This window comes from Coptis chinensis, chromosome 5 (genome assembly GCF_015680905.1).
Source record: "Coptis chinensis isolate HL-2020 chromosome 5, ASM1568090v1, whole genome shotgun sequence".
Lineage (NCBI taxonomy): Eukaryota > Viridiplantae > Streptophyta > Magnoliopsida > Ranunculales > Ranunculaceae > Coptis > Coptis chinensis.
The window spans coordinates 5,465,232-5,489,453 of NC_141460.1; the positions used below are offsets into that span (position 1 = coordinate 5,465,232).

The 24,222-nt window shown below is 37.0% G+C and overlaps 2 protein-coding genes, 1 long non-coding RNA gene and 1 pseudogene across 4 annotated transcripts; 1 reads left to right on the top strand and 3 right to left on the bottom strand.

Annotated features, from left to right (window-relative positions):
* Window positions 1-505: 505 nt before the first annotated feature.
* On the bottom strand, window positions 506-3,092 carry LOC147496382 (zerumbone synthase-like). The gene is made up of 3 exons (XM_086559407.1): window positions 2,927-3,092; window positions 2,715-2,813; window positions 506-1,649 (listed from the first exon to the last, which is right to left on the bottom strand). Exons 1-3 carry the CDS (start codon window positions 2,947-2,949, stop codon window positions 845-847), a joined length of 927 nt encoding a protein of 308 aa, XP_086415533.1. The 5' UTR covers window positions 2,950-3,092; the 3' UTR covers window positions 506-844.
* Window positions 3,093-7,575: 4,483 nt separating this feature from the next.
* On the bottom strand, window positions 7,576-13,231 carry LOC147496383 (coatomer subunit delta-like; annotated as a pseudogene). Its single transcript, XR_015196737.1, has 9 exons — window positions 13,213-13,231; window positions 12,980-13,162; window positions 12,607-12,754; window positions 10,679-10,977; window positions 9,539-9,734; window positions 9,300-9,453; window positions 8,730-8,792; window positions 8,519-8,615; window positions 7,576-7,805 (listed from the first exon to the last, which is right to left on the bottom strand). The product of XR_015196737.1 is annotated as a coatomer subunit delta-like (transcript).
* A 64-nt stretch (window positions 13,232-13,295) lies between these two features.
* Window positions 13,296-13,767, bottom strand: LOC147496384 (uncharacterized). Its single transcript, XR_015194731.1, has 3 exons — window positions 13,635-13,767; window positions 13,512-13,545; window positions 13,296-13,429 (listed from the first exon to the last, which is right to left on the bottom strand). It is a non-coding gene; the product is annotated as an uncharacterized LOC147496384 (long non-coding RNA).
* A 9,456-nt stretch (window positions 13,768-23,223) lies between these two features.
* Window positions 23,224-24,084, top strand: LOC147496385 (uncharacterized). The gene has a single exon (XM_086562566.1). It carries the CDS (start codon window positions 23,224-23,226, stop codon window positions 24,082-24,084), a length of 861 nt encoding a protein of 286 aa, XP_086418692.1.
* Window positions 24,085-24,222: the final 138 nt, after the last annotated feature.

A 24,222-nucleotide genomic window follows, 5' to 3' on the forward strand; every position in this document is an offset into this window, starting at 1 on the left:
TTTTGATTCGAAAATTTGCCGCTAAATCACCATAAATCTAAGAAAACTATCATACAAGCTAGATCAAGTTTAAAATAATTCCATTTGAAAATTACGGATTAATATCCTAAACCACAAAGTGAAGAGGCTATCTCAATTTGATCTCTTAGTTTCTAAGTATTTATACACTATAATCGCTGCTCATTAACGTATTTCAGTTGATTTTCAATAAAAATATATTCTTATTCGAAAATTTGTGTGAGACATTTTGTAAAGTCTTTTCAACATACAAAATATATTTAATAGATTCCGGGCCTATGCCCGGGTCCAAAATCTAATTGGTAAACTATAATGGCATATGCCATGGGCCTCTTACATTGAGTAGTGCCCCAGTTGCTAATGGATCGATGAAGATATACATGGGGTTTACATTGTCAAGCCCAAGAAAAAAAAACCAAAACTGAAAAACCATAAAATCGAGTAATCGACTGTGTTTTGTTCTTCCGAAGATGCTGGCCTACGTGCCTAACCATAAAGGGGTATTTTACATATTGAATAGGATACAATCACTGTTGTTCAGATTTCACAAGTCCGAATAATTAGTCTACATTCTACAATGGTTTGCTATAAAATCTAACGGAGATTGTCCTCAGTTCTAAATTAAAGTAAAGTCTAAACTTCCATTTGCTGCATGAAGTGTACATTCCTTCGTCGATGATACACCCATTAATGTGTTGCTTCGTCAGAATTCAAGTGTGCTCCTTCTACATTTGTTACAGGTACTAAGCGGTTCAAAGAGCCCCAAAGAAGTTCCTGCATATCCTTTACCATGACTACACCTAGCATCTTGGGGTCGGAAAATGTATTATGCGAGATGATCAGGCATTGGGAGCCTTAGCTGCTTGAAGCTAGTGAAACCGCCATCAACGACCAGGTTATGCCCATTAACATACTTGGCTTCGTCAGATGCTAAATACACAGCTGCATGAGCAATATCTATTTCTTCACAAGTTGCCCCCTTAAGCTCCCCTAGTCCATTAACCATATTTGCTATCCATTCCTGGCTGGCATTTCCATATATTGCTCCTAGTTGTTTAGCAACGAGTGGCGTGAGGACCACAAATGGGGAAATGCAATTGACGCGGATGCCATGTCTGCAAAGCTCACTTGAGACAGACTTCACAATTCCAGGAAGAGCGAACTTGGAGACAGCGTAAGGATGCGGTCCAAGACCGCCCAGTATCCCACTGATGCTGGCAGTGCAGAGAATGGAACCTGAGTTTCTTGGTATCATTGCTCTCGCTGCATGCTTTATTCCTGCCATTGTGCCACGGACGTTAATCCGCATGACCCGGTCAAATTCATCAAGGTTAAGATCAGCAACACTAGGTGGGAATGACGGGCCTGTGATACCAGCATTGTTGTACATGACATCAAGTTTACCATGATGGGCCATTGCGAAGTCTACAGCTTCAGCAACTTGGTTCTCGATGGTTACATCACAAGTAACAAAGTGTGCCTCTGGACCCAATTCTTCAGCAGTTTGTTGGCCTAATTCTGTGTTGATGTCAGCTATGATGACGTTGGCACCTTCTTGGATGAACTCATGAGCTGTTACCTTGCCCAGTCCACTTGCTCCACCTGTTATCAGAGCGACCTTACCTTCTAACCTGTATGATATAGAGATGTCAGTGTTGCGGCATACTTCTTTTCTCGGATGTCACTTAACAAGGATTGGGATTTGATGTCGCTAGGGTATGGGTCCCTTGTATTCTAGTTTGCGTATTGCCAAGTTGGGATATGGAATACACAATTATTTGGAATGGAGAAAAACCAGAGCCCATTGATAGGACGATGCTGATTTTTTCTTTCTCAGATTCTCTCCAGAGTCTGAGCCAATTATGGGAATTTAAACAACTAAGCATCAAATAATACCATGTGGGCATGTGGCAAAACTTTTTAAATAATTTCTTGGATGAATGTGCAACCCTCTCTTATTAGATAGTTTGATAGACCAGTACAAAAGTGAATGGTGATCTGATCACATTTATAGTCATCACATCGTGCGCCTTAAAACACCATGAAAAATGGTTACAACTCACAACTTTAAAGATTTAAAGTCATTTGATATTTTCTTGAGGTCCATCTAACTGCTTTAAATCAAAATCTATCAACTGACTAATGCATGGTGTCTGCCTGTCTGGTACAGTGGTACTACAATCCATCTAAATGAGCACCATGGATCTACACAGTTAGATTGCTTATAAAGGAAATTTCAATTGGTAATATGAAATTGGCTGGTGATTCTTAGCTCAAATCAGTGCAATAAAGGAATTCCACTCTTTCTCGTAGAAGGCCAGTGCCATCAAGTGGACCGACGTGAAAATGTTTGTGGTTTTGAGCATTATTTGCATTTGTTTTTAAGAGGACCCTATTATTATATTTGTAATCAAGAAGCAAATGTTTTCGTGCAGCGATCTACTTACTAGCAGTTTCAAGAATTTTCTAACCTCTACAATTCTGCATTTCACAATGATTTTCAAAATCTTTTCGCTCCATCGGTTTTGCAAAAAAATTCAGAGTATGACTAAAAATCTAAAATCTCATTCCCACTTCCGTGTATGTCAAGCCTTGTTAACACTCAAGTTTTTCATTACTAAAATGAAAAATAAACCCTATAACAAGATAAAAAGAAAATAAGAAATACCGAAAGAAAGAGAAAGAAATGAACACACCTTCCACCACCAACTCCACTCTTGGATGCAAAGTTTGCCGTCCCATGCTTACCTTCCTTGAAAGTTGCAGCAGCAACTAACCCCCTCAAATCTCGTACTCTAAGAATTGTCATCAACAATCTAGTTGTTTTTACTATACACTACTTCTCGCAAACACTATATAACCAAAACAAGATTACAAGTAAAAAAGAGAGGGGAAAAAACTCACGAACCTGCTGGCTAGCGATCTCAACATGACTCCAGTAAGCTATGGCGTCAGATCCCGATCAAGATAGAGATAGATTTGTGTCAACTATGAAGTGAGACACACTTGCTTCGCCTACTAAAAAAATAATTGGGCACGTATATCCATGCAGAGAAGATCCATCAGTATTTAGTGTTCAGAACTCAGTCCCTGATCTGTGATGAGTTGCCAACTGCCAGTCTTACTTATTTAAAGCACAATTGATTAATCTAATAAGACTAAAGTAATGTATTAAGTAATCAATCTTAAAGTTCGTTTGGAATTTGAATTGGTCTTTTGGACGTTAATGCTAACACCATCAACTAGCAGTTCATCAGTGGGTGAGCTTGAGAGTACTTTTGAAATATTGTAAGGAAATCAATTTCCCTGCTCCTTGTCGCAAAAAAGAAGTATCACTTTTCCTAAAATACTGATAACTATTTGAAACTGTTTAATCTAAGGGCTACAAATCTTGAATTCAGCCTAATATTTTGTGTTTGTGATCACTCTTTAATGAAGTGGAGGACCACACGCATGTAAGGAGGGGAACATGTGGAAGATGTTCGATTATGTCTAGAAAGATTCTAAACTTTGGATAGCTTCTTTTTAGCTTCATCAACCATGACAACTCAAGTATCTTTCATCCAGCTCTTATTAATATAAAAACATGTTCCTACTCCAGTGGTTGGGCATACCAGTTGCACTTTTGCGCCTTACTTTAAACATGTTAAGAGACAGATAGGCATATTCACAAACAATCAATGAATTTACTCCTATGATTTACCACCCACAGACACTACCCAATAAGAATCCATCACTAGAATCACCTCATAAGATCACCACTGATACAATATTGGTGTTCAAAATTACTTCAAATTTAATTAATCCAGGGAATGAACAAAACCCTTGTTCGTTTGGAGGAGTAGATCAGTGGTTAGTACTCAGCACTAAACTTCCTACCTCTTCCTCCTCTCCTCTATAACCTCACTCCAATCCTACCTCGTCTTACACTCTGAAAGTCAAAAGTAATTAAACCTATCAAGCCAAGTACTCAAGTCTCGAGAGTTTAAACATACAGTACATTATATCGTTGAGGCAAACTAAGCTATTGCACTTCGAGAAGATGAGTGGCAAGGATTCTTTCATTGGGTGACAGTAGCAACTTTTCATACGACAACTACACTAACCCAGGATGAACTTCCCTAGCAATCCGAAAAGTAACCACACCGTAGTATATATTTACAAGATCATACAGAACTAAAATTCTTGTTCTAGAATTACATCAATAAAAGGGTTACCTATAACACTTCCAAACCTGGTATTGGCTCACACTAACTGGGAGAAAATAATAAAAACAAACAAAATGAAGATAACTAGAACTTCCATTCAAGCACTGCTAGATTAAGATCTCAATAATATGGAGTAAAGCCAGCTGCATGAAAACATTTCTTTTCTATGTACAACACTACAACAGAAGTACGATTTAGAAGAAAACAAAAGTCAGTGGAGGAAAACTTTGAAAATTGTTTTAGAATCTTCAGCTGTTAGAGCATCTCTAGGTGGACGTATCCGTGGTCGCATTCTTCAAATTTGAAGAAATGCGTCGGAATTTTCCGGAATTCCAACTCTAAGTGGTCGCATTCGTGGTCGCATCACCTGCTTGTTCGCATTCTTGTTCGCAAATTTGGCAATTTGGATGTGGATGCGGAGCGACAATAGTAATGTCGCGCCACTTTTTGACTTTGACCACAACCAAGGCGCCATTACCAGCATTTCGCGCCGCCACTACTACTATTTGGCCTTACGCCCTAATGTCGCGTGCTCCAAGGGGAAAAAAACGGCCGGATTTCTACCTCCTATATCTACACTCATCTCCTTCTTCATTTTCACACACAACACTCTCAACCATTTTACACACAACACTCTCAACCTTTCACACATAACACTCTCAATGTCACAACCAAAACAAGAAAGGGGTCCAAATTGGACAAATGAAGAAAATATTGCTCTTACTAGAGCATAGATTGAGATTGGAGAAAATCCTATAGTAGGGAATGATCAATCGGGTCAAGTTTATTGGGAACGAATTATGGCTAGAATGAATCAAATTCAAGGTTTTGACCGCAACCGTAAGTGGAAGGGAGTCTCACAACGTTGGGCGATTATTTTACCGTTCTTCAACAAATATCATGCTATACTAAAAAAGCTTGAAGAACAACCTCCAAGCGGGTGGGGATGTGAAGACATTGTAAGATTTGTTTATATTTCGTTTAATTTATACTTCATTTTATATACTACTTGATATTGATTTTTTTTTTATAATAAACGTAGCTTTCGGGCGCAAAGAACAACTTATCGCGGCTACTCTTTGGAAAACCATGGATATGGCAAGATTATTATAATCTAGTAAAAAATCGCCAAAGTGGCAAAGAACTTCGATTCTGTACGAAAACGCTTGCTCCAAGACCAAAGAAGAAAGCAAGATCCGGAGATGTTGAAGGTTTCGATTCTTCACCCTCAACTCCAACCCCTTTAACGCCTTACTCTACCCCTTCACCTTCATCAGTACTTTCGAGTATGCGATCCTAGCGATCTAGAAGGTTTTTGGAGAGGTCGGTCGGTAGGAAGCGAGAAAGCAAAGAAATTGAGAAGAACAAGAAAGTTGCTTCTACTGTTGAGGGTAATGTTGCATCCACTACTAAAAATATGGATGATTTTCTTGAAGCTTTTAAAGAAAGTCGAAGAAATAAAGAAGAGATTCAAAATGAGCAATTTCAAAGTATGATGAAATTGAAGCAAGAGAAGACACAAAAAAAGTTATTTTTGAAGCAAGAAAAACTCCGTGTTAGAGAGGAGGAAAATGAGACTAGGTTGTTGGCAATGTCACTCGACAATGTCAATCCTCGTTTGCGAAGGGTTTTAGAGCTAAAACAAGATGCAATTGTAGCTAAATATGAAAAAAAGGCTGGAGCAAGTAGTACAAATCCAATGGTTTGGTGCACCAAAACACCAAACCACAATAGCACAGTAGATACAGTTAGTGGGATAGCGAAATCAAATCCAATGGTTTATTTTTCCAGCCGCCAGTGACAATGGCGTCCAACACAAAATATTAAATATCGGTTAAACAAAAAACCAAGCTTTTTTGTACGCCATCACCAGTGGCGGGCAAGAAATAAAAAAAAAAAAACCAAGCTTTTTTGTACGCCATCACCAGTGGCGTGTAGTTATTTATCTCCCAATATTACCCTTTAAAAAAAAACCCCAGAACACAAAAAAGAAAAAAAAAAAAAAATCACTCTCACTAAAAAAAAAAATCGCTCTCACTCTCACCGTTCAACACTACCGCGCCAGAAAAATAGAAGTAAACAAAAATACTGGGTAGTACATTTAGTACACAAAATGCTTCACTAAATTTGTTTTCACCATGTTGCTATACCATCCTCGACCAATAAAATTAAGAGACATAGATTCTCCTCTAAAACAAACTGGTTCCTTCCGAAAATTGCAAAACCACTTTCTAAGAAGGATTCATCAGGTGAAAGCTTTGAATGGGGATGATACTCCCTCTTTTTGCAATGGCTCCAACTCATTACATCAAATTGACGTTCCTTCGAAGTTGACATCACTGTTGAGAGCATGAAAAGATACTACATATAAGCTTGCTGGGAAACTAAGGGAACTAAGTAGTTCGGTAAAATTTCTTTTCGAGTTTTGCAAGTGAACACAAAGACAAGTGTTTGATCTTCATGTCGAGATGAACACGCATCATGTGTGGGATTCCAAATGCAAAGGCCCTGCGGGAACCAACCCACAAAAACAACAAGTATTCAGTTTACGCTTGTTGTGAGAATTTTCCAAAGACGTCGTAAATGTATTACAAACTTTATAGATCTTGATAGATTTGTGGTGGCAAATCGCGAGGCGATTCTTAACCATGGCAATCAATCCCATCAAAGAGATGCTTCCAAATCAAAGAATGTGGTTCAAACATTTACTCCGCCAGTTCCCAAAAGCTTATAAAGACAATAAAATAGTTGCAAGTATGGTGACGCCCCTGGCCTGAACATATTTGGTTTGTTCTGTCCCTTCAATAGGAATTGTCACATTGAGAAGGTCTAAGAATTCCAGAATTTTTTCCTGCATTACTTCTCAACGGGTTATTTTTCATTTGGAGTTCGTTAGTTTTCTTTTTTGAAATTTAATCGCCGATGAACTAGTAAGGTGGTTGTTGCAAGTTAGCAGGTCTAAAAGTTTTTTCCACTCACTGTGGTCAATGAAAACAAACAATGACATAGCAGTCTCTTGGTACTTTTGGTAGTAAGCAGAGCATGTGGTCTGTGGCAATGATCCATGCAGATATGGGCACACGGACAAAGGGTAGGATAGAATGGTAATTGCATAAATTAAGTTATTAAAAAAAAAAAAAAAAAAAAAAATCAATTCTAACCGCCATTGGGAGTGGCGGGTGGAAAATCATAATTGAATTCTGTGCGCCATTGTGAGTGGCGTGTAAGTTATTATTTGAATTAAATCACATTCCTACCCGCCACTGGCTACGGCGTGCAGACTAATTTGGATTTTTTTGATTGCCCACCATTGGCAATGGCGTATAGAGCATACGCTATAACGTTAAAATTGACTGCAAAAATAGAGAAATTTATAAAGATAGCGTTGGCGGTATAACATTTTAACGTACCATTGGATCACATTTTACGTTAAATTTGGTGTTTTGCCACACTATTGGACTTAGCCTTACTAAACTGTAACCATCCAGTTTACACCACCTCATATCTTCCTGTGATCAACTGTGTACTTTGAGAAAAGGTTGGAGAGAGCCCACCATGAAGGGATAAAATATCAACAACCTGCGAGATCATATATAAAGACATTTAATAGCATATATATTTAATATGTATCATTACTGTTCATCAATATATTGAGGAACAAAAACAAACTCCACTGTACAATCAAGAATGCTTCAACTGATGGGTTAAAGGTTAGGTGAAGCTTAAAAGTACACAAACAAGATGACGCTGAAACAAACATTATGAAGAAAAAAACTCAACGTCGATTAAATGTAGCTACTGTGAAAGGCTAAAACAATTGTAGTCATGGCATAACATTTAGTCTATCTCAGTCGGATGATGAAATAAGCCCACGTGTCCATAAAGTTAAGCTGACAAAATGTAAGACCAAACGAGCCTGATGCTGTAAGGTTCTGCTACACACTTATGAGCTCCTTGGTTCATGTTGTTTGAAGTGTTTGTAAACTAAATTAAAACTCTGGAGGGCAGAGAATACTATGATGGCGCCAATTTGAGAACATCTAGAAACATATATTATCCAGGAAGTATGAACATAAAACAAGGAGAAATATAAGAAATATCAAAGATCTAAACATCACGGTCTTTTCAGTCACCATATCTATCGTGAAACAATAACAAAGGTGTGGGTAAATCGTGCTGAATATCCACAAAAATTTACGAATATAAATACAGAAACTGATAGAGAGATATCATTTTATTTTTATAATTACTATTATTATCGGTGATGATAGAGAAATTTAAGCTTCAAAAACCTTCAGGTCACTGAATGTCCTTGTAGCAGTAAAACTGGCAGAGATGGGAAAGAACACTGAAGAATCTGCTGGAGGAACAACAAACTCCATTGATCCACTGTAAACAACATAGAAGAGGTAAATTAGAGATGCCTAAAGATAATGATCACCCAGATTTTATTAAAAGGATAATTTTAAAGAGATACATAATGACAATCCAACAGCTACTTACCTGCGGTTCGATTTATCAATAAGAGATATTGACCATTCCAAGATGGAATTCTGCGAGTTATACCTGTCATTCAAGGAAGTGCAATATTTAGCCATCCAAATCCTTGACAAACAGTGATCATAATAAGATATTAATCTAATACTGATTAACTTGTTAAGAAACTGTCACTTTTATGAAGTATTTGTTAGTGTAATTTTAGCCCACCTCTTTGGTAAGAAGTGTGTAAAACATTTACCAATTAGGCTAGCTGCATCTGCATAAAAACTGAGGAGAATACCCCCTAACACAGAATAGAAGAAAGTGCGCCTAAAATCATTTTGGCATGTATAATGAAGACCACGAATAGAACAGTCAGCACCTCTTCAATGCTGGTTAAAGTTCTCAAAAGGGTGAGAGAAAGAGAAAAGGATGAAATTTGTTAAGGGAAAAACTATAAGAAAGTGCACCAAAAAAGAATGTAAATCCACGTAGCATTAAATGGTTAAAGAGAATCTGGATCATAACCAGAAAACTAAATGATGAAATAAAATATACCACTAATAACATAATGATAACATGAATATCACTTACCTAAGTTCTCCATCGACCCGTCTGACATTCGGTGCCTCTCGAAGAGCAGGAAGAGGTATTGAGATTACGACCTTTTGAAGGTCGGTCATAGGCGAGGCTTCATACTCTAGACTGACAAAAGTTTCATTTCTCAAAGAAGAAGCCCAGCAGTTTACTGCAAGTATATAAACACACATTAGTAGACTACACATAATATATGAAGCATTTTTCAAAAACCTAAAGCTCCAAACAATACTCACTGGTCAATGGCACCATAACCTCATCCACACTCTGCATTGTCCACTTCAAAAGGCAAATGCCAGCAACACTATCTCGATCTGTTGGAAAAGGTCTATCCGGATCCTTCAGACCTAGAATATTTAATTTGTTAAACAGCTCCTTGTTGATATTTGGATGAGTTCTGAAATGAATGCCTGGATCCTTCGGAGTTTTAACCTGATAATAAAACATATAATGTAGTGAACCGGTATGAAGGATGTGTTTGTAGCAAATAATTATATAAGTTACATCAACAAGACAACCTGCACAACTGAAATATATTACAAACATCACACCAGGCAACAGGTACTATTGATTTACAAATAAATATTTGGTGAACTGTCTTCCTATAGAAAACAATTGACTTCCAAAAAGACAGTGCATTTAGTTTTCCACATATTATGCTAATACATTGGTTTAAGAACCAAAAGTGGGGAACAATATTTCAGGCTGCACATAACTTGAGGAATATGTATATGAACAATGGATCTTGCTTGCAGTTAAAATCGATATTCTCGACAAGGCTTGCCGATAAGTTCAATAAGTTCAAACTAAAATGAATAGGTTGGTGAAGTTTCATCTGCCTAACCAGGTGCAACTCTAAAAATAAATCAGTTTCATTAGGATTTCTACTTGCATAACCCATGTTGGTGAGTGAAGCATTAACTCCCCACCAAATCACCTTAGATGGTGAATTGAAGCCGCACACAGATTCATTAAAAACTTGTAACAATTAGATCATGCACTTGAAAGTTGGAAAAAAATGGTTTGGAGTTCTTTAACACTGCCAATTTTTCGGCATTTCTAAGCTTCATGGTCTTAAGGATACAAATTATTAATCACTTGTGACTCTATTTATTATTTCCCTTCTTTTTGGTGTGGGTCTATATAAAAAGGAGTTCACATCCATACAGTTATTTTATTAAAAAAAAAAAAATTCATTGATGCTTCCTTCACCGATGTGGATGACGGATGAAAATATTTCCTTACTATGCATGCAAGGCTACCTTCATACATACCATATGTAATACAATGAAGAAAAAAACAAAAGCAAGAAACAACGTCAAATAGTCTTTCTTAGAGGATTATTAAGAGAGAGAGAGAGAGAGAGAGAGAGAGACCTGAATTAGCAAGAGCCCATCTTTTTCGTTAAGAATCTTAAGCCAAAGAGCACCTTGAACATCAAAGTTACTCATACCACCATTTCGTTTCAGTGACACATTAAGCTTCTCTTCAACAGTCAATATGATCGGATCAGATGGTAGAGCAACTGATTTGTATTGGCAAGGATTAAGTAGCACATCCTCAAGGATCACTTCACCCTCAGCTCTCAAAGATTCCAAGAATTTGTTTGTCTTATTTGTCTTACCAAGCTGCATTCCACCTTTTAACGGTGCAGTAACAAATTCAGGAGGACAACCTACAAGAAAATACATAGAAATAAAATTCAATAAAAACAATATCCCAAACGCTTAAATACAGGGATCATTTTAAAACTATGAGGATAGAAGTAGATTTTGGTGGCTGATTTATCACAACAATAAAATATGAAATCAATACATTTACCATGTACAGTGACAAATTTAGTGGTAAAGTAGCAGAATCCCTCAAGACGTTTCACAAAGAACCTTCCACATAGGGAATAACAGACTTTGCTTATCTAAAGTTCCTGGATGAATCTTGGAACTTCAAAAGGTACTGGTGAAACTCCCCCTCAAAAGAGATTTTAGCTTTAGATCACCCTCCTTCCGCTATGCCAGAAGATTTCAACATGCAGGGTTTCAATCTAAGAGTCCTACATACCAGAAGTTAATGTCCTGATACTGTTCTACAACTTTTGCGGTATAATTTGTGCACAGAGTTTACAATATTTTACCCACGGATAAAGCCTCCAGAATTCAGATTGAATGCAGTTGCTCTGTTTTGATTCTCAAGGGTGTTTATCTCAAGGGGTGGAACTGTTACGATTTTCAAGGGGTGTTTATAACGAGAGATAAAACTTGACTGCTTATCTTCAGTCAATGTGCTGATTATAACAGAAAATGCAGAAATCCAAGAGTGATTTCTGTGACATGCTGTGAAATGAACTTAGAAAGTATGCAGCACGTCAACTACATAATTCTTGATTATCTGATAGGACATAGAGGCTTTGAAACTATGTTACATGGACACATTTCGTTATAAAAATAATCCATGTCGGGTACATGTCCACATGTCTGTGTTGAACACACATTGTATTTGATATATTTCAGTTTTTTACATGTGTGTCCAATAGTGATACATGTACCCGTGTCAATGTAACTTAGCTTTAAATCCAGGTGGAAAGGGAAAATCAAGTGATGCATAGGTGTCCCTTCGTTCTACACCTTGAGTTCCAACGGCCATATAAGAAGACCCCTGTTCCCAAATGAAGACTTTAAAACAAAAGTAAGGAGAAGGAACTTCACCTTCTGAAAGGAACTGGTATGGCAACGAAGCCTTGATGGCAAACATCAGTTGTAAATTATATATGGTTTTCTCTGAGTAAAACTGTTTTCAGTTGGGTCACACGTCTGTGGTTGTAAGTTTGTAAGTTGTAAATTACATGGTGATGTTCTCTGGTAACAACTGTTTTCAGTTGGGTCTGTTATGTTTGATACGGTTTACAAAAGAGAGCACAAAGGACCAAGAAGCCATAACTGAGAATAGTTTCCTCAACATTATAAAGTGGATGTGCCTGTGAATATCTGCACCTACAATGTTTATACTACTCAAACAGAGTGTAATATGTACGTCCATATACCTAAACGATTAACTTGATAACAGAAGCATCATAATGGCTGAACAGATGACCACCACTTAAGCAAATAAAATGTTAGAATCATCGAAAAGCAACAGGAATTTCAGCTGTTTGGCTCCAAGAAGGCCACTTACAGCTTTTTAAATCACCTTCAACAAGAACCAACCAACTTGAACAATTCATAATACAACCAAACTCCTTTCTTTTCCGGAAACACTTACCAAAACTTCAAAAATCATTGAATGGTTTTACAGTATGAATAGGACAAACCTTTAGATTCGCTTAAACAGGTAGTGTCAGTACTCAAACCACCTCCAGTAGCAGATATACTCAAATCACTACATTTACTCTCGACTCTTGCTGGACACGTAGACTGCAAAGACACGGACCCTCCCTTCTCGCCTGTATTCTTATCGATCTGCAAATCATGCAGAAAAAATAAATATAAAATAGTGAGAGAATGGTTTAATTAGAATTAGAACTATTAAGATAGAGAAGATATAATACGAGAAGCCAAGGACAGATTTTATAAGATAGAATGAGATACTTAGTTCTGTTGCTAATTACAAAAAAAAAACAAAGATCAAATGGAAATACAACCTAGTTAGATAAGACAGTTGTCCCTCTAAGGACCATAAGGTACCTTGGCTTTGTCAATCTCACTAGCTCTACGCGTTGGCTGTTTTGATCATGTTGTTCATTTTCAGTTTATGCAAATTCTCATTGGGACTCACCATCTTACAGTACTCCTTAATGTCTGTAAAAGTTACATTTTCATTCTGCCCCAAGGTGATGACTTCATCAAATGCAAAAATCAGTTCAAAAGCTGATACAAGGCCGGAGCAAACTATTAATATAACCAATATGAAAGAAAGCAAGAAATGAGTAGAGACATGGAGGAACAAAAAATATACAAGTTTGGAGAGCAGCTTCAGCGTGTCAAGATCTAAGAGAATGTTGCTTTGTTTGTCAGTTACAAGCAACAAGTAGAAAACATAGCGAACGTCTTCATACTCAAAGGAGGTGTGTCGTTTCCCTTGGGGAATGCTCCGAGTATCCTTTCAATCCTTATACGACTTGTATCCACAAAAAACTGCCCCCCAAAAAAAAAAACCAATATAAACATTATATAATCATGCTAAATAAGGAGCCTCCATACACAAACTGACCTTTACCAGATTTACCTAAAACCGAAACAGCAAGAACCACCTATATAATAACATTCAACAAATACAAGAATATAAATAAGCTAAGCATCAACTACTACACTAAACTGATTGTGTCAAGAAAGATATTACCATATTGATTAGTAATCAGTAATAATCACAACAACCGCTCACTTCTTTGTAGTGGAAACTGGAATGAAAATTTATAGTGGTTTCGGTTTTCGACAAAAATAAAGTCACGTGCATTCGGGGTGGCCGCTTTTAAGATAAGTTTTCTTATTTTTTAAAATGGGTAATTGCCTAAATCGGCCATGATAAAAGCAGATTGTGCTCCAACCGGCCATGCCTTTTAATTTTGACCTTTTCAATGGGTTTTTGACCATTTTGCCCTTTCGTACAACACACTCTCTCCTCTTTATATTTTTGATGTTGACATGCACAGTAATATTTATCCGTTAGATTTTCTTAGCAATACGTACTAGCGATTAATGACCGGATTTCAACCCAGCAAAAATGAAAACGAACTTTAGCTATTGTGGGAATAAGGAACCAGCAACTTATGGATCTATATCAGCAACTCTTTCGTTGTTTTTATAATTCAAAGACGAGACAATATTTATCTCGTTTTTTGTGCCAACCTCAAAAAGTTTTTACAAAGCTCCAAAGTTACACATTTTTATTTTTTTATTTTTATTATTTTTATTTTTTTCTGGTTCTTCTTTTTTGTTATTCTACTCTGTCTTCTCCTTTTCGATTTTTCTAAGGATTTTGATAGATGAAAACAACTCAAACCTCGATAATGGTCAGTTTTGATGTTTGTTTAGTAATCTTTAGTGTTGGTTTGTTTCTACGTAGGTTTATGTTTAGGTTTGCTTCTTTGTGGATTTACGTAGAAGTGTGAGTGTTTTTTTTTATAAGATTTCCATGGTTGTTTACCATTTCCATGTTGATTTTGTTGTCATAGTTATGGTATTAATACAATGTCATAAATGTAGAACAATAAATGAAATAACTTTATTGTCGTTTTATTAAAAGCTCATACTTTTTATTGTGCTAACTTTGTATTTTTGTAGGTTAATTCAATAGGCTCATTTATTATGATGGCGAGATGAAATCTGACAAGCATGGTGTGATGAAATATCTAGGGGGTGAGGTGAAATTGAGAGTGTTTGATGTGGATACTCCTTCTGAAGGATTCACGTGTCTTGTTGAAATTGTGTCATCGCGCATGAGATTGGGTTTTTCTGTTAGGTATTTGATGAACAAGTCCCCTTGTAGAATCAATGAAGAAACCGACTACTTGAACATGATTAAGAAGCAGAAGAAGACTCCAACGAAAGCAATGAAAGTTTGGGTTATCAATGAAGCAATCATCATCACACCATGTGGTATGGGAGCAGGACAAATTAGAAGATCAAGTCCTAGACAACCTACTGTGAAGAACAAAAAAGTTCGTACTGAGTTGTTTAAAGTAGATATTGTTACTCCTGGAAAAAGTGGTGGACAACCTAGAGTGCAGAATAAACTGGTTGGTAGTGAGCTATATAAACAAGAAATGGTTAGAAGTGTAAGTACTGGATCAAGTTAAGGAATTCCTAGTACGAAGAAGAAATAAGTTTGTAGTGAGCTGTTTAAACCTTCTCTGCCAAAGAGTGCTTGTCCTGGATCAAGTGGTGGAGAACATTATATGAAGAAGAAACTCAATAAAGAAATTCCAATAACTGATTCTCCAAGAAAACAATCTTTTTTGAAAGAAAAAGTGCTAGCTCGACAGAAATATTCTTTTAATCAATTTAAACTTGTGGACGAACCAATAGGTAAATCACTAATTTTATTTTAGTTATTCTTAGTTCCAGTACATGGTTTGGTTGCTAACAGTTATAAACGTTGTGTTCCCCAGATAGTCCGCTAGAACAACCTTCAACTGCGACTCGTCAATTGCAAGATGTGGAAAATGAAAATGTCCCACATAGCTTGGAAACGTTCGAAAAGGTCATAGCATGTGAGGGATGTCGAACATGTAGTACACCTGTAAATATGTTAGTTATTGATATATCCCTGTTAAATTACTCACATTTAGTAACCGTTTTAGATTTGTTCCTAAAGGGAAGCTCAAGTGCAGTTGGTAGTTGCAAATCAATAGACGAAAGGATACCTCTTGCAATTGTCATTGAAGGTGAGTAGTATAAACATTACAGGGGATAATTATAGTTTAAGTCGCTGATAGTCCGTGCACTAATGGCTGACCTATGATAATAATGCAGGATGATCCCACCGGTGTGTTGAAGATCTTTGATCAACCAGACTATGAAGAGTTTGATTCGCAAAATCCATATGGAGATACAGCTGACATTCCTGAAGAATACATAATTGCCAGTCCTCGAAGTAATGAAGATGTTGAATTTAAAAATGAAGATGAAGTTCAAATACTAAATGATTTAGTTGATACAGCTGATATTCCTCAAGAATACATAATTGCCAGTCCTCGAAGTAATGAGGAGGTTGAATTTCAAAATGAAGATGAAGTTCAAATACTAAATAATTTAGTTGATAGAGCTGACATTCCTCAATAAAACATAATCGGCAGTTCTCGAAGTAATGAGGATGTTGAATTTCAAAATGAATATGAAGATGCTGTTGCGGGTGAAGTTATGGTAGTTGAAGATGATGATGATGATCAGGTTGAAGAATACTGTAAAGTCCTGAATTCTTATTAAGGGTAAATTAGTAAAAGACATTTAAACCTTAGGGACGATTACATATGTGGCCAGTCGGATAGAGGTTTAGCATGACGTAACGTAAATTAATTTAACACTGATCGAGAAACCAAGTTAGTTAAGGTAAATCACTTGAAAAATTCTAAGGTTTCATATCATTAGTTACCTAGAATATAGGAAGATCGAAAAAGAAGATAAATAATAAGTGATAAAATAATTCTATACAGGGTAAATTCGTGTGCGCATAACTAAATACTCGCCTAGTCAATACGAGTCTGTTGCCTGTAAACCCAAAAACTGTAGAACTAGACAAGTCATTCGACGACAGCGTCGCAATTACTATATAGCGTGCGCAAACTTGGGTGTTGCACGCGAGAGCGTGTGATCAAACCCTTGCTTGATACTAAGTTACAAGGTAAGGGTAGGATGGTCTTTTTACCAAACTTTAGAATTATCCCCAAAATGAAATCGCACCAAACAAAGAAATTGCACCCAATTTCTTCCCCATTTCGCCATTTGAAAACCTAGGAGAGAGAAAACCCAATTCGCCAATTTCTATCGATCCTAAACCTAAGTATTCACACCCAATCCTTAGAAACCATAAATTCAAGTGTGAAGATTCAAAATTTATTGAAATCAAGGTCAGATCACAAATGAAAGGTGAGTTTAATTTAGCCTCAAATAGATATTTAAACTCAATTTCGATGGATTGGGGGTGTATTGATGAAATTAATTGAATTGGGGGTGTTGAATTTCGACAGTAGCTAGTTGGTGAAGATAGAGTGGAGATATATTGGTGGAGCAGAAAGCTAAGGAGCTATTCTTACTGACTTGGTAAGAATCATTAGTTATTCAATCTATTTTAGAGAATTTATGTTAGTTCTATACTTTGTTTAAGAGCATGTTGAATTATGATTTAATGAGAAGGAACACCCACTTAGTTATTACTGGATTTAATGTGAATGGAAGGGTGTGGAATTTGTTGTTGTTAGAGTTGGGAAAAATCTTAATCGTTAGTGGAATTGATAGGATTGGTATTGACATAAAGGCCTGCGGAGACTTGTCAGAGGAGCAGTGCGAGAAATGGCCTGTAGCGCTGTTAACAGTAGTTATAGGAAAAGTTATCTGAACCCAAATTTTTAGCGTCGAGATTTCTCTCGGCTTACATTAGATAAGAATTACTCGTTAGTTTTATAAATTCTAATAACCTACGTATATATATGATGTTATAGGAGTAAATACGAGTGGATTCGGTTAAGTGGGACTTGAGAAGAAACGGAGCTTGCTAAGGTAGGAACTTACATACCAATATATAGCATGTTTATTTTCATGCATGATTTGATTGGTTTTAATTGGTAAAAGATAGTTTGCTTATCGACCATGCATATATATGTGATATTCATGTTTTGCATTTGTATTTTCCTCGATATAAACTAAATATATGGATAGCTTTTGTGTAGAAATGAGTTTTGTAAAATCTGGGTAGTTGGGATTGTTTTCTTTCGTTAAAAGAGCAAAAACTGGTTTTGGGAAAGGTTGTCGTTTCTTGTCTCAGGAAGGAGAAAGAGAGATGGATTTTGTTATGTGGGTATGGATTACCCGAGTGTTTGTAACTATGTGTGAGGTTCTGGATTGTTCCATGGATATAGTTCGTTGTTATTTTCGATGATTCGCCGTTTGGGAATCATCAGTTGTCATTTGCTATGACTGGCCTGTTTGGGAGTCAGAGGTTGTATTTAATCGATTGTTGGAAATCCAAGAACTCACACATACAGAACCAGCAGTTTTAAAGGAAAAACTAAATATGTATTTATAATATTTGGAAATAACTGGTAATACGAGTATATATTACTATGCTTATCACGGGGAAATTTAGAAAATGAATTGTGAATTCCTATAAAGAAGGAATTGTTGTCGCATTTTCAGAGACGGCAGTTCATTCTAGGATTCCAACTATGGTGTACACCTTTCGAGGTGGTGGGCCATCTTTAAAGGAATGCATCACAAGATGTAGTCCGGAAATTCCTTTGCTACTTTTCTAGATAACCATGTTTGTACGTGTCACGCTGTATGGTGCTTAGCTTGTGTGAGGTTACATGTTACCTCGATGAGGTTTAGACGGGAGGAGTGAGAGTTTAGTCCACTCCCCGGGCGTGTGTCGATCTGGCGATCTGCGTGTCGAATGGTTGACCACCGTAAGTTAGGTGACATCCCGTATGGGGGTCGTGGTTACAGGGCCCACCTGAGCCCTAAAAGCTTTGGGTTTTGTGTGTACGAACACAACAATGACATTTCACTCCCCTCACTGCAAAAATCGGAAAACAACAAGTGCATGGTTCATACTAGGAAGTCTTGAACCGAGATATGCCCGCGGATCGGGCTGAAATACCGGTCGTACCCTCACCATTCTAATAGGATGCAGCGACCACAATAGTTGTATGATGATTGTGAAAACTCTATTTTGAATATTAAAGAAGCATGCCGATATGATTGATGTGAGTTAGTGATTTATTATATAGTCATGATATTTTGATTATTATTATGGAAAACCCCCGCATGTCTTAAATGTTTTGCTATAAGTAGACTATTTATTGGTTATATCGTTTCTCTCGAAAGCATAGTTGTTTTGCTCATCCTACATTAACATTTTCAGACGAGCGATTCTTGGGAGGAGATCTATCCTACCACTAGTGAAGATGGTTACGGGGATTTGGGTGGTTTTCCTTATGCTTGACGAGGGACAGAGTCAAGTTATTTTGTGGTATAGAGCGAATCTAGCTCATTTTATTGTATAGAGAGAGACTAGTTCATTTTGGGTTGTATATAGAGAGCCAGTTCATTTTGTTGTATTTAATCGATGTATTTGGGCAACGGTTCTCACTTAAACAGTTTTGTAGATATATAGATATATCCCTGTCTTATATAAAGTTAAGAGTAGTATATATATGGTTGTTGGAAGGGTGAATTATGAGATTTACAAGTTATGACAAGTTTTAAGTATACGAAACGTTGATTAAACAAATGAAACTCCGTCGAAATTTCAATAGAATTGTGTCAGTGACTGCCTCAATGTAATGATCCGGAATTTTACCTACGGGTAAACCGGTCATTTTACGTGTTAGTTCAGTGCTACTCTAGGTAATTACGTACTATATGGCGAGGTTTAACTTTTATCATTTGGTGAGCTTGATTAATTGATATGGTTTTTTTTTTTTCCTTGATGGTTAATTTTATATTGGGCCTTTATTTATATTAATTGTTTGATTATGTGGGCTTAGAATTGAATTGGACTTGATTGTGTGGGCTTGAGTAGAAATATCAATGTGCATGTGCTATTATATTGGGCTTGTTTTATTTTGGGCTTGGTTTAGAATATGGGGTCTGTTCTTTTAGTGGGCCTATTTTATGTTGGGCCTGCTCTAATATTAAGGGGATATGTTTCACTTTAACCACGAGCGCTTAAGAGGGGATGAGGAGGAAAAAGAAAAAAAAAAAAAAAAAGAAAGAAAAGAGGAGCAGATGGAAATGGACGCCTGAAGTGCCCATCTATCTCATCTCCTTCACCACTCTCTAAACTTTCCACACTACCTCTGAAAAGGATAAGCGTAAACACCTCCTTGCTTGAAAAAGAGGATCTACCGTCACCGATTATTGAAGATTTTGGGGATGATTCTCTCTCTCTCTCTCGAATAAGCGGATCTCTGGCCCTCACTTTGAGTGCCACCAGGTTAGATATATCGAAGGTAAGTTCAAGTAAGGGATCAAGTTAGTTATTATAGTATCTTATGATTAAAGAGAGTTGCATGCAGTGGAAAAACAAAAAGGGTTTTCGAATTATATTCGTATATGAAGACACTTGTTCAGTTACATTGTTTTGGGGTGGTGTCCTACTCTTTTTCTAACTTTAATTGCTTTGAACGAGGAAAGCATTATAAACCATCAAAGAACTAAGTCGATGGTTAATCGGTTCAAAAACGCCGCCGGATTGGTTATGGTTGAAGCATATATTAATAAGTGAGTACATGATAATAAGGATAGTTTCTTGCGCTCAAGGCCAGTAACAAACTTGATTAATATGTAAGTGGTTGCTCTGAATATTGATGTTGGTTAAGCGACATTGATTGTGTTTATATAACCTGGTGGACTAATCAACCATAGATTAAAGTCGGTCTTGCTTAGTTGTTGCTTGGTTACTGAACACATGAGGTGAAGGAACAACGAGTTGGAATAACGTTGGGTACCGGATAGAAGTAAGGTCTAGTTACTATTTTAATTGTCTTTACATTGAAGTAGGTTAACTCTTAGTACATAATAGAGTGATATGGTTATCGGTAATCGATGAGGAGGATACACCATATGCTCTAGTTAGTTTTATTAGTGATTAGTTCTGATGGAACCGTGAATAGTTGTTAGCAGAGAAACATGATTAGAACAAGAGTGAGGAACCTATACCGCCTTCCTCATCGGAAATGGCTTAATCCATCCCATAGATCCTTACCCGAATAGGGGAACTACGATTGGCTTGATCCCTAAATGGGTACGTAGGCAGCCACCCGGCTCAGCCGCTTCCCTAGGAAAACCCCTACCCTTTGTATAAAGAAGTCGAGTGTTTAACATGTTTTATTAGTGATAAAGTCTGGCTAAATTATATTGTACGTGTTATGCATGGATATATGGAATTATGTTGAATGCTAACGTTTTTCTTGAGAGTATGTTAATTGATGCACTTACAAGGATTTAATAAGGAAACGGTAAGTGGTATTAAGCAGCTACAGGTATGTGTAACCTTGTCTTTTCTTTTCAATTTCATTTCAAGTGGATTATTTATATTGACTACGTATCCAACGTTGAACGTTGGAGTATCTTCACAGGGACAAACAGGCTCTCAGAAAACAGGAAAAGGGCGTATGTGTTCCCTAAGGAAAATTGAACGTGAAGCGTACTCTGATCGGCTAAGATGGTTCTTTTAGTTGTTCTTATTCCTAAATTTATTCCCTTTAATTGGTTTTGTAATAATTTAGTTATAATGTTAATTGTCTTTAGTTATGAATTCATTAATTAGAAGTTATGGCGATAATTGGGTAAAAGATCGGTTTAAGTATTTGCGCTTTGATTTTAACTAGCATTTGTCGAGATGGTTAAGTAGCCGGTGCCACGAATCTATATATCTTTTAATAGTTGGGTTTACGACTGAGGTTGTAATATATTAAATGGAAGTATATTATCTGACTTTCAGGTTAGGATAGGTTGTAAATTTATGAAAGGTTAGAAATACAGAGGAAACTCTGTCGAAATTTTCTTTGAACGCGATGGTCAGAGGGGGTTTTATATTTTAGTTCTAGTTTGGACTCGTGTGAGTCAAACTTGCTCACGTCTTGGTTTATTAGACTGTTGAATATTTAGATTGAGCTCTTTTTATCCGAATATTCAATTGTCTAGAAAATCGGGACGTTACACTCGAGATTCATCTCCATGTCCTCCGGATGTGTGATGGGTCTCGGAGCGTGACAAATACGATCGTGATGATGGTGATATATGGTCGACTCCGAATCGAAGTCAAGAGTATTTGTGGGGGGACACACCTATGACAGTTGTGAATGATGGCGATGGGGAAGGTGAGATTGATTTCAAATTGGAGGGAATGGTTGATGCTAGGGTTTTTGGTGCTAAAGATCTGAATTCTGAAGACCTACGTTAAGGATATGATCCTTTGTGTGGTTCTCGTAGTCCAAAAACCCCTACGAACCAAAGTGAGGCTGTAAATCCTTGTAATGAGGGGTTGAAGTTTGTACCCCCTAAAGTAGGTCAGCACTACGCCACTCGAGATGATCTTGTGAAAGACATGAAATCTTATGCAATTACACACATGTTTGATTGACGTCATTGCAATACTGCCTCCCAAAAGTTGGTAATCAAGTGTAAGGTAACTAACTATCCATTTCATTTGTATGCAAAACCTGCAACTGAGTATGATATGTGGGTGGTTATAATTTTTAGAGATGCACACACTTGTGCATAAGATAAGTGTTTCGACCAAATATGATCAAAACACTAAGTGGTGACGAAAGAAACGAAGAACGTAGAAAAGTAGTTAGAAAAATGATGGTGATCGGGAGAATGATGAGACTGTACCTTGCGGTTACCTATATACCCAAATTATCAATGGGATCAAGTCTCAAGAATGTAGTTCTGTATGAAAAATAGTTTGGTATTTATATAGGTAGAGTAGAGAGTCCTTGTAGCTCAAGTATCCTTGTATCTTAAGTAATTGCGATTGAATATAACTCTCAAGTGATAATTATCTCTTTGATAAGAAACAAATCTGGACATAAATTAACGTATATTAGTGGCAAGCCATGTGGCTAAGGTTTAGCCTTAGACATATGAGTTAATGGGCATGTACATTGATCCATGGTATTACAAATTGGGCTTTAGCCCTGTCAATTAAACGAATAAAATAGAGACCCCTACTAATGGACGTTTGCCATGTAGGTGGGGGTCGAAACAATAAGGCTGTTTCAAAAAATTCACAAGCAGACGCAAAGTGGGTTTCAGAAATTGTTATGTCTAAGCTTAAGGACAATGAAGAACTGACTGCAAAGAACCTTTAGTTGGAGGTAAAACAGGCACAACTAACTGATATGACATATAAAGTTGCGTGGAAGGCCAGAGAAATTGCGTTAGAAAAGGTCAGAGTACTATTCGAACTGTCAGCAACTATGAAGATAACTAGTACTAATATGTAACGTCTTAGTACAATTATGGGTTTAAGGTATACTATGAAGAACATCTAGTTGTGCACCGAATTATTCTTTATAGTATGCTATGAAGAACATGTATCATCTTTTCGATTAACTTGTATCTGTCATGGCGTGTAACTGTTAGGACAGCTAAATGACGTGTAACTGTCACCCACTAAATAAGTAACTGTTAGGCATATGTAACCTGAGATGGTGTATTTTGTTTTGATGTAGATAAGGGGCAGCTTCAGTCAATCATACCAGATGCTGCCAATTTATTTTAAAGAACTAAAGAAAATTGATCCAGATTGCCACACTGATATAATAACAACAAGCGAGCATAGGTTTGAGCGTTTGTTTCTGAGCTATGACATAACTATTCGTGCCTACAGAAGGTGCCTTCATCTGTTGATTATGATCGATGGAACTTTTATGAAGGGTAGATACAAGTCTGTCATCCTAACTGCTCTTTCTGTTGATGGAGATAGTCATTGCTTTCCAATTGCAGTTGGTGTAGTCCCAAAAGAGAATAATGAACATTGGGATTGGTTTCTTCAAAAACTCAGAGATGTTGTAGTTAGTCCTACAGATAAGTTTGTTCTATTATCAGATAGGCATACAAGCATTCTCCAGGCAATGCTAAAAATCCTTCCCAATGCGTACCATTGCTTTTGTGCACAACATATCTCTAACAATGTCAGCAAAGAAGACACCAAAGGGAGAGTTAAGGCCGCAGCAGAAACTTATGATAAAGCTGACTTTGTGAGAATTATGTGTCGCATTTGGGGTAGTGATAGTAAAGGTTACGCAAAAATAATAAAGATTCCTAAGGAACAGTGGTCATTTGCCTATGCTAAAATGAGAAGGTATGCAATTTGTTATACAAATCATATCAAGAGTTGGAATAAGATGATTATGCCTGAGCGAGCTATGCCAATTACATTTCTACTAAATGGTATTCGAATGAACATTATGAGGCACTTTTATGACTATCGGGTCATGGCTTCAAAGCTGAAGACAAAGTTGACGAAATCAGCTGAGGATGTAATCATTTCCTCTCGTTATATTAGTTGTCCGTTCACTACAATAAGGGCTAGTGAGTACGTATACTCGGTTACCAGCTGATAAAACGTTATTTTCACGTTTTGGTTTACTTAAGTCCGAAATCCACAGTCCGAAGTCCGAAGACCAAAGTCCAAAGTCCAAAGTTCGTATAGTCGTTCGTTTAGTCAAGTTACCTTACTCACGTGGGTTTGGTAGGAT